Source organism: Moschus berezovskii, chromosome 15, assembly GCF_049115385.1.
Source record: "Moschus berezovskii isolate FMDL1 chromosome 15, NW_MosBer_1.0, whole genome shotgun sequence".
In the NCBI taxonomy this organism is placed as follows: domain Eukaryota; kingdom Metazoa; phylum Chordata; class Mammalia; order Artiodactyla; family Moschidae; genus Moschus; species Moschus berezovskii.
The window spans coordinates 67,061,713-67,072,422 of NC_142474.1; the positions used below are offsets into that span (position 1 = coordinate 67,061,713).

The following is a 10,710-nucleotide window of genomic DNA, read 5'->3' on the forward strand; positions in this document are numbered from 1 at the left end:
GATTGTTGGAATTGCACTATAAATAGAACTTCTCTCCTTCTAAAATGCCAAGTTAGATGACTACTATCTAAGGGAAGACTGAAGAAATAATGCCTTTTATCAAGAAGTCTGATATAAACACATGGCACCTTATTGGGCTTTCCATGGCTTAGTGTTAAAAACTTAGCTATAATAACAATAGCTAATTATGGTCTTATAATCATAATATTGCTTACTTTAGACATTCTAAATGACAGTGGACTTTTGCAAAACCCCAGGAAGTTCAAAATTTTCTCCGTGTGGTGCACATGTAAACTAACCAGGCACTCATAGTATCAAAGACCAAGCTAGATTCTCGGGGATACCAAGGTAAAAAAGATGTTCCTGACTTGTCTTTAAAGTTTGCAGCCTTAGAATAAAATTAGTGTATCAATATCCTTTTCTTGTTTTTCTTTGATCATGAGTTTAAAGCCCCCACAGATGGTCTACTTATTTTCAGAAATAATGTGTACAGTGAAATTCTGGAATAAAAAATAATTTGGGCACTTTTAGTAGTTAGAAGGAACAGGAATTGGCCTTTGTAAGAATCCATAGATCAGAGTGTGACACCAAAGAATGTAAGAGGTTTCTTTGAACTGTGATCCTCAACATCTAACCTGTTTTAAATTACCACTGAATCATTTCATTGAAAACTAAAGCTAAGACAATTTCATAACTTGTTTCAAAGACAACTTTTTGACATTTGGATTTCCTTAAAACAAAAGATTCTCTTTGCCTATATCTTATTAAAATGCTTACTAACAAGATCATATTTCAGTATATGGAATTCATCCTTTGATCCTTATTCAGTAACCATTAGACATTAGAATAGCACCATTACATAGATTATTTGGGATATTATAGGAATTGATGCTAATTCCTACGAATTTACATTAATTCCTATTTCTGGCTTGAACTGATGCACTGCAGGGTGATTTTTTGTTGAAGGAGATAGAATGAATATATTCTAGGTCTGAAAAATTGTATCAAAACCTAGTTTTGTTAGCGAATAATCTAGAACTAATACATCCAAATACAACATTCCTTTCCAAGATATCATTTTAAAGCTGTATTTTTTCCTGAGCTGTTGCTCAAAATGTTTTACAAATACTTCTTTAAAAAGTGCCGCTCTTCTTCATGGTGCCAAGTTTGGCCCTTGGAGGTTAGTTTCAGCTTTTGGAAACAGGCACAAGTTTAGAACCATTTCTGGCTTTAAGACCAGTGAATGAACTTTACTTTTTCACCTGCAAAATATTCTTCCCCCTACCCTTTTTCCTTTTTTGAAAAATGGATACTCTTTAACTTTTGTATATCACATAACCAGTCTGCTCTAACTTACAGTACCAAAAATAGCAGATATACACTAAACTAGAGCAAGCATCCTGAACTCCTCTGTACCTTGCTGTTAATTTTTATTGCACTGTTTGTGAGCAGTGTTTGGCCAGAACAACCCTAGATCAAGGTCTGCATCCTTGCTGCCTGCAAATGTCAGCACAGGGAAGACACAAGAACTTCTCATTCGTCACAGGCCATTGTTCCAATTTTAGAAAGCCTCTGTCGCCTCCAGCTGTTCCATTGTTTAACCTTTATTAACCCATAACCACCTTCCCCTGATGTGAGTACAGAGAAAGGAGACAACTGTGTTGTTCTGTGCACCATGCTAGTTCCCCTGGCAATATGATTTGGAGTTTTTCTAAAAAATCTTTAGGAAGTTAACAGTTTACAACTGATTTTTTAAAATATCTTCTTGAATAATTTCAAAATTTTCTGCAACATATAATAAGACATCTGTATATACAGTGTTTTAAATAGTCACAAAAATAAATTTAGGATTTTTCCCAAGTTTACTAATATTAAATTTTGCTAGTGATTGTTATATCTGTCAGTTACTATTTATCACGATTATATATTAAATTATATACAGAAGGGATAAATTTATAAGTTGTTTTGTTAATCTTACAAAGACCTTGTTATCTTCACTCAAAGCCATATTTTTATTCTTTCACCTAATTCTCAAGCCCTAGAGGGAAAAAAACCCTGGTATATATCCAAAAGAAGCACATAGATCATTTCTGATGAACCTTTTAAACTGGTTGGCTGTTTTCAGTGATAATATTCCACTTTAATGAAAAAGTCTTTGTCTCCCTTTTGGGTAAAATTTTGTTTCTTACTCAATGGGTATAATACATTTCAGTGACATACAGTGATGATGCCTTTCATAATTTGATTGGCACGAGGTTCAGACCAATTTTTATAGAACTTCATAACTTTTTAAACCTTTCTTGGGTTTAACTTTGAGAGAGCATGCATTTTGCAATATCTCATCAAAATGTCAAATTAACTATGGACGATTCATTCTCAAAGTTGAAAAGTTGGTGGCAAAAAAATGTTTCATGACTTAAATCCATCTGTCCTTTATAGGAAGCAGTGTTTATGGCAGTAGATAGACAAATTTTGAAATCAGGACACTCTTAGGACTTTTAGTATTCAGTATGAATACTAAATATTTAAATTTATCATTTAGCTATGATTATACGATAATTAGAAAATGTGTTTTAAAACATGATTGCTTAGAAAGGTGTTATTATCTCAAGGAACCTAGGAAAGACAAAAATTATTATTCCTCAGAGAAACCAGTTTTAAGTAGAGCTTTCCTGTTTGCCTATTTTGTTCTTGTTTTTAAGCTGAAAATACAGTAAGCTAGTATTTTCCTTCCAGCAGCCCAGTTAGTCATCATCTGTTAATAACACTTGCACTTAAAGATTTTCAGGAACTGTTTCAGGTATGATGTAGGCTATGGGAAAATCTCTTCACTGGGCTATTCAGAGGATACAGATGTTCTGCTTAAGTAAAATTCTTGCAGTGGTGTGCAAGGGCCAGCTCCCACTGCTTTGCTGGTACCAGTGATTACATTTTCAGAATTTTTATGAACTGGTTGCAAAAACAGCCATCAGTAAAAATTAGATGTATTGATAATACACATATACTTAATAGATAAATTATATTAATAAACACTTAAAACTCATCCTTTCTGATAATTATATCCATGATCTTGAGGTTACTTACATCTGTTGTGTCTGCATGGTGTGCCCCTTACTATAGTATGTCTTTCCACCTCTACATCTAGTGAAGTCACACTGGTAGCATGAAACTGGCCATGGTGAAAGTGTTCACATCCTGGGAGTTGATAAACACTACAGACCAGGGCTTTTTTTTCCCTCCTGGAGAGCTTGCGGTTAAATAGGTATCAGCACACCACTGATTTTAGGCTAAATGAACTATTAATTCAAAAGTCTCCCTACTTTAGCCTTTGATTAAAAATAAATAAATAAAACCTTTCTAAAAAGTGTTAGGGCATTTTTCTATTAAATGTATAGACCATCCTGAGTATCATTGTCCCAAATGCTCATGGGATCTTTCATACCTAAGATTTCTATAATGCCCTGAACAGTCATCTTAAACATTAGCAAGATCACCTCTCACAACATGTAAAAAGAAGGTTGTTATTTCCAGGTCAACTTTATATAAAATATATCAAGTGGGAAATTGTATGACTTGTGCCATTTTGTTTGTTTCATTGCAGCCGCCACTGGCGACATGCCGACTTACCAGATCCGAGCTCCGACTACTGCTTTGCCACAGGGAGTGGTGATGGCTGCCTCCCCTGGAAGCCTGCACAGTCCCCAGCAGCTAGCAGAGGAAGCGACACGCAAACGGGAGCTGAGGCTAATGAAAAACAGGTAAGGCGTTTCGTTAGAAATTGCGGCCACCTAGGGGACATATCATTTACTACTTGTCCTCAGCTATTTTTCCCATGTTACGTGTTCTGTGGCATTTTGTGTAGACTCTTGCTCTGCTTGTGCTCATAGGTAAGTTTTCTAATTAGAGTTCTAAACATGAAACTCTTTCATCAGCCGAGGTACATCCCCCTGTGTTGTAGGGTAATATCTAAATAAGACATTAAATTTTTTTAATGACAACAGAAGGACTTTATTACAAATAAAGATTCACTTTATACTTGGTATTTACTTTGTGAAATAGGTGATAAGTAATTTTTAGCTTCTTAACAACTATACTCAATAAAAATTAACTTAAAATAATCATTATTTTAAAAAATTATCATTATTTGTCAATTAGCATGGTCAATATAATTATCATTATTATGAAATAAGACATTCAGATACAATGAAAACCGTAGAAAATGGTTCGATGATGACAATGAAGTACTTTTTTTTTTCTTAAAGATTATTTATTTATTTATTTATTTTTTTTTTTAAGTAATTTATTTTTTATTAGAGGCAAATTATTTTACAATATTATATTGGTTGGTTTTGCCATACATTGACATGAATTAGTACTTCTATACTTTATACAAAAAGACTGAGATAAAATGATTGCCTGACTTGTTTGTTTTTATTTATTTTTAATTGGAGAATAATTGTTTTACAACATTGTGTTGGTTTCTGCCATGCATCAGCATGAATCAGCCATACGCATATGTATGTCCCGTTCCTCTTGAACCTTCTTCCCACCTCCCACCCCATCCCCCACTGACTTGTTAAAGATCCTGTAAAAAAAAAAAAAAAAGCTTCTTTATGAGCAAAATAAATTTGAGTGTGAGTTCAGAATTTTCTAAGTCTTTTACATGTAGTTTTCTATCCATTTTGTAACTTCGTTTTTTCTTTATTATACCAAAGTACAGTCTATTCTGAAAAATTCTAGCTGAGTGCAGGGACAAAGCAAGAGGAAGAATTAAAATTACCCACAGCCCCACCACGTAGCGACGCCTCTTGTAGTACATATACTTCTAGTTCCCTCTCTCATTTTGTCACATGTTCTTGTATATTTCCTGGGCTAGAAATAACTGAGACAGTCCCTCAGTTCAGTTCAGTTCAGTTGCTCAGTCGTGACCGACTCTTTGCGACCCCATGAATCACAGCACACCAGACCTCCCTGTCCATCACCAGCTCCCAGAGTTCACTCAAACTCATGTCCATCAAGTCGGTGATGTCATTCAGCCATCTCATTCTCTGTCGTCCCCTTCTCCTCCCGCCCCCAATCCCTCCCAGCATCAGAGTCTTTTCCAGTGAGTCAGCTCTTCACATCAGGTGGCCAAAGTATTGGAGTTTCAGCTTTAGCATCAGTCCTTCCAATGAACACCCAGGATCGACCTCCTTTAGAATGAACTGGTTGGATCTCCTTGCAGTCCAAGGGACTCTCAAGAGTCTTCTCCAGCACCACAGTTCAAAAGCATTAATTCTTCGGCGATCAGCTTTCTTCACAGTCCAACTCTCACGTTCATACATGACCACTGGAAAAACCATAGCCTTGACTAGACAGACCTTTGTTGGCAAAGTAATGTCTCTGCTTTTTAATATACTATCTAGGCTGGTCATAACTTTCCTTCCAAGGGGTAAGCATCGTTTAGGTGCGAGGAATTCTGAGAAGGGTCTGTTTTAGATTTCAGTTTCAGAGCAGGACAAGAGAAAAGCAGATGATAAATGGCTCTTCGGTTGCTCAGTGTCTGTTGAGCAAGTTTTCAATGCTTGTTTCTACCGTTTCTTTAACTCGCAGGCACATAGCTTTCACATGAGAATAGGTCTAGTGATTCTCCTTACTTTTCATGGGCTTCCCTGGTGGCTCAGAGCATAAAGAATGTGCCTGCAATGCAGGAGACCTGGGTTCGATCCCTGGGTCAGGAAGATACTCTGGAGAAGGGAATGGTTACCCACTCCAGTATTCATGCATGGGAAATCCCAGGGACAGAGGAGCCTAGTGGGCTACAGTCCATGGGGTTGCAAAGAGTCAGACATGACTGAACACACACACACACACTCTCTCTCTCTCTCTCTCTCTCTCTAGAGGTCAGGTAACAAGCTGGCTAAAATCACACAGCCCAAACGGAACTTGGAAGTTCATTCAGGTTGTCTTTACCCAGAGCCCACACAGCACTAACACTGAGGTCACCTGCAAGAGACCTTGGTGTCAACTGTCCATTCAGTTGTATGGCCTTACAGAAAGAGTTCAAATTACCCATAGCCCCACCACGTAGAGACATGTAGGACTGACTTATTCATGTAAAAGACCTGTTACACATTCTTTCTTTAACAAGACTAAATTCCCCTGGAGAAGGAAATGGCAACCCACTCCAGTATTCTTGCCTGGAAAATCCCATGGATGGAGGAGCCTGATAGGCTAGTCCATGGAGTTGCAAAGAGTCAGACACGACTGAGCAACTTCACTTCAATATGTGATGAAGTCAGTGTTTTCAGATGCACCTCTGATTTCAGAGCTTCTACACTTTCTATTGCAGTTGTAGTACTTCTATAAAATTAGATTATATTCTAACAGCGGAAACTAGGGAAAAGGGAAAGCCGAATTACAAAGTTTTCACTTAACATTACTATATTTGTAATTAAAGCATAGTCTATGGTTGTCGTATTAATGATTAAAGAGCTTTATTTCCCCCTGTTTAAAAAATTTTTTTTTAAAAAGACTAAATTCTTTGGCTGGCATTCATAATAGATAGTTAATTGTATTTCTACCAATCCTACAATGGTTTTTATTTTTTTAACAAGCTTGTCAGCGTTTCCTTTTTGCTGTGTATTTCTTCTCCACACCAAGGATATCTTCAGACAAATGCAAGACCTGAAAGCTGAGCTAACTATTAATAGAAGAAACAGGTGTTTTCCATAGCTGAGACAACTTAGGAATGTACCACCTACTGGTATGACCATCCAGAGCTTTGTGCCTAGAACATTTTGACTCTGATAACACGCAGGCAGACACATGAAACATGAAGTATGGATATTTCACTAGAAATAGTTGACCTTGGTAAATAAAACTTGAAAAATTAGACATCCCACGACACTGCTCTTCAATGTTTAAAATTTCATTTCATGGTAACGTGTTTTATAAAATTACTATCTTCCTTCCAGATCTAGAATTTCATATGATGATTTAATCATGAAAAGCTTGGTATTCAGAAATATATTTTCATTTCTTTGTGAAATAGTTGAATTATGTTCCCAAACTGCCAAGTGTGATTGGAGTTATTCTTGACTTTGCCATGTGAATCATTTAGATTACCTTAATCTGTGTTTATCAGATTGGGCTCACTTTTACACTGTTAATTTTTCTGTTAACTGGTTGAAAAGTCTGAGAACATCTTAAATTCACAGGGCAACGGCATTGTTCTCAGCTAGGCGTAAGGCTTGATCTCTTCCTGCAGTTCATTGGGATTTCAAGGTCTCTCTTCTGCTGACCCTTACTTCCCACAGAGAAAACACAGATAACCAGTTGTTAGTGAGCGTCAACTACCCCCAAACATAAAGCAGAATCGGCCAAGTGTGTTGCACATGTCAATCCTAGTTCAGCATTGCAGCAGAGGTAACTGGCATTACAGTAGCTGGTAATCAGACATCTGACGCAACTTTTGTTTATATATTTGAATTATCTGTTTCAATGTAGGCTAAGGCAGTTCTTCTCAAAGGAATGCTCCAAAATAAAGCTGTGATCAAAGGGTATCTTCTACAGAGGAGTTAAATGATGTGGTTGCCACCTCCTCCCTCCCTGAAAAAAAAAAGGAGAGAAAATGTTGGCTGTGTCCATTGTTTTTGGTGGGGTTATGCATGAAAATAACTAACTCGGCTCGTGGGTTCATTTGTGTGTGTTGCTTTGGCTGCTGGTCTGGTCTTCCTTTGGGCGTGTCTGCACTGCTTTCAATCCAGGTTTGCAGATGTATGTCTCATGTCCTTTCCATGATTTCTGTCATGGCATTCTCACATTTCCAGGTTTAAGTTGTCTGAATTACTGAGGGTTGTATTCTGTACTCTCTCTTCTCCTTTAATTTTCAAAAACCAAGTCCCTTTAATTTTGGTTTGTGAAAATGTGCATGACCTGTTATTCTTATCCATGTTGTTTTTCCAGCCGATAAATTATTGCTTGCTGTCCCAATTGATCTTAACTGAGAGTCTTGAAGAATGAAAACCTCCTATACTGAGGTTTAAGGTTGCTGAGTATTAATTTTTCTAACTATTTTTGATCAAAGTTAACTCGTGATGGAACATGTGGCTTTTGATGGACAAAGATAGTTAAGAGAATTGAACAGATCTGTAATTTTTTTTTTGGTAGAAATTCATGTGGGGATGTGTTCCTATCGTTTTGGTTACTGAAAACCTTTCTGGTCCCTGTGACCATGGGCCATGTGCCCTAAGGAAACACCTTGTACCACAGATGCCAGGCCAGTTGTCGCTCTGCCATCGCTCCTGCTGGCTGAGGGTGACCACACACCCAGGCACGTGCTTGGTCATAGCTGTCGTGTGGCTCTGTCCAGACCTGACCAAGGACCGCCTGGTGGTTGAGCCCGGGGGGCCGCTCTGGACTGTGCTGAGAGGTTGTTCGCCTTGTCACTTGCCTTGTGTTGGTTCCAGGGAAGCTGCCCGGGAGTGTCGCAGGAAGAAGAAAGAATATGTCAAGTGTCTTGAAAACCGCGTGGCTGTGCTTGAAAACCAAAACAAGACCCTCATTGAGGAACTCAAGGCCCTCAAAGATCTTTATTGCCATAAAGCAGAGTAACTGTCTTTGACTCGGACCTTGTTTGCTCTGAACTCTATAATCAAGGCAGGAGGTGCAGCCATGCTACTAATTGCCATGCGGAATGACTTGTGGAAGGGACCCCAGTGACCCTTGAGAACCCAGTTTGGCTTTAGTGTTTGAAATTGAATAAGACCTCTTGTCCCAGGATGGGGAACGCAACCGTGGTCACACTTCCCAAGCCTCCTTCAGCCTCCTTGTCAGTAGCATGCATGCGAAAAAATGTTTTGTTTGCCCTTTTGCTTTCTATTTTCTTTCAGGGAAGCTGCTAAAGAATGTCGACGTCGAAAGAAAGAATATGTCAAGTGTCTGGAGAGTCGAGTCGCGGTGCTGGAAGTTCAAAACAAGAAGCTTATAGAGGAACTGGAAACCTTGAAAGACATTTGCTCTCCCAAAACAGATTAGTAGAAATATTTAACTATGAACTGATTACAACCTGTACAGTTGCTTTTGAAGGCAATACAATATATAGCCGGCAATAATTATGGCTTTTTTTTCTCCTTTGTATCATTCAGCATATTTTCTAATCTCTAACATTCCCAAACTGCTTCACTGTACGTAGTTAACTCTTAACTGTAACTTCAATTTTTTTTAAAAGAAACAAACTATAAACAAAAGTCTGTAACACATTCTTAAAATGCAATATTTGTAAGACTTGTTCCAATTCCACACATTTGCAGTTCCCAATCTCTGTGTCATGAATAGTGTCCTATGCAATAAAAATTTTTTGCAGATCTTTAAAAATCATTTTAGGAAAGGGTGATCAAAGATAAATGCATCCAGCAGTACAATAAAAATAAACCACAAAAAAATACCTCAGGAGAGAATGGAAAGAAAGACGGAATGGAAAGAATCTAGTGACATGCCTGTGTGAAAATAATAGCCTATAAATGAATTTACGGCATTTGCAGATTTTTATATCGGTTGCTTTGTAAAGAAAATACTGTATTGCTGTCCTTGAATGCCAGAGTTGACAACAGTTTTTAATAGAACCATGTTGGTTACACTTTGCAGTGTTTGGTGCTCTTTTAACTATCCGAACATTGACTACAGTTTTTACTCTATGGTGTAATATAAAAGATCTTGCAGAAGCTTTTAGTGTTGTTTTGCTCTTAAGGTGATGAAAGGTGACACATATTTTAATACCTGTGCCGAGTTACAAGTTCGAATTGTATTTGCAGACCTTCACGGGCTCCACTGCCGATTTCCACAGTGGGCCGTGTTTTCTGCCACGTGTTCTTTCTGCCGTCGTCTCAGAAACTCAGCCCCACGGCTTAGCTGTATACAGCGGAGTAGCTCTGAGAGATTCAGCTGGTGTGATGGACTAGGCCTCTCTGCAGATGGTCTGAAAATCTCCTGCTGGTGACCCTCTATTTTGAGTTTTGGCTAACAAGCAGGGGAGGGTTTGGTTTTTTTTTTTTTTAATATTTATTTGTTTGGCTGTGTCAGGAGAAATATCAATAACCTCAGATATGCAGATGACACCACCCTTATGGCAGAAAGTGAAGAGGAACTCAAAGGCCTCTTGATGAAAGTGAAAGAGGAGAGTGAAAAGTTTGGCTTAAAGCTCAACATTCAGAAAACGAAGATCATGGCATTTGGTCCCATCACTTCATGGGAAATAGATGGGGAAACAGTGGAAACAGTGTCAGACTTTATTTTTTGGGGCTCCAAAATCACTGCAGATGTTGATTGCAGCCAGGAAATTAAAAGACGCTTGCTCCTTGGAAGGAAAGTTATGACCAACCTAGACAGCATATTAAAAAGCAGAGACATTACTTTGCCAACCAGGGTCCATCTAGTCAAGGCTATGGTTTTTCCTGTGGTCATGTATGGATGTGAGAGTTGGACTGTGAAGAAAGCTGATCGCCGAAGAATTGATGCTTTTGAACTGTGGTGCTGGAGAAGACTCTTGAGAGTCCCTTGGACTGCAAGGAGATCCAACCAGTCCATTCTAAAGGAGATCAGTCCTGGGTGTTCATTGGAAGGACTGATGCTGAAGCTGAAACTCCAATACTTTGGCCACCTCATGTGACGAGTTGACTCAATGGAAAAGAGTGTGATGCTGGGAGGAATTGGGGGCGGGAGGAGAAGGGG

The 10,710-nt window shown here is 38.3% G+C and overlaps 1 protein-coding gene across 16 annotated transcripts in view; it reads left to right on the forward strand.

The window, feature by feature from the left end:
* The window catches only part of CREM (cAMP responsive element modulator), a 69,905-nt gene extending 60,279 nt beyond the window's left edge, over positions 1-9,626 (forward strand). For 14 of the 16 annotated variants that reach the window (XM_088844160.1, XM_055427923.2, XM_055427938.2 and 11 more), the window contains 2 exons: positions 3,602-3,758; positions 8,451-9,015. In XM_088844160.1, the coding sequence (XP_088700286.1) occupies positions 3,602-3,758; positions 8,451-8,595 (302 nt within the window). In that variant the 3' untranslated portion in view covers positions 8,596-9,015. Of the gene's footprint in view, positions 1-3,601; positions 3,759-8,450 lie in introns of all 16 variants that reach the window. The other 2 variants (XM_088844162.1, XM_088844166.1) reach the window with 1 other exon arrangement.
* Positions 9,627-10,710: the final 1,084 nt, after the last annotated feature.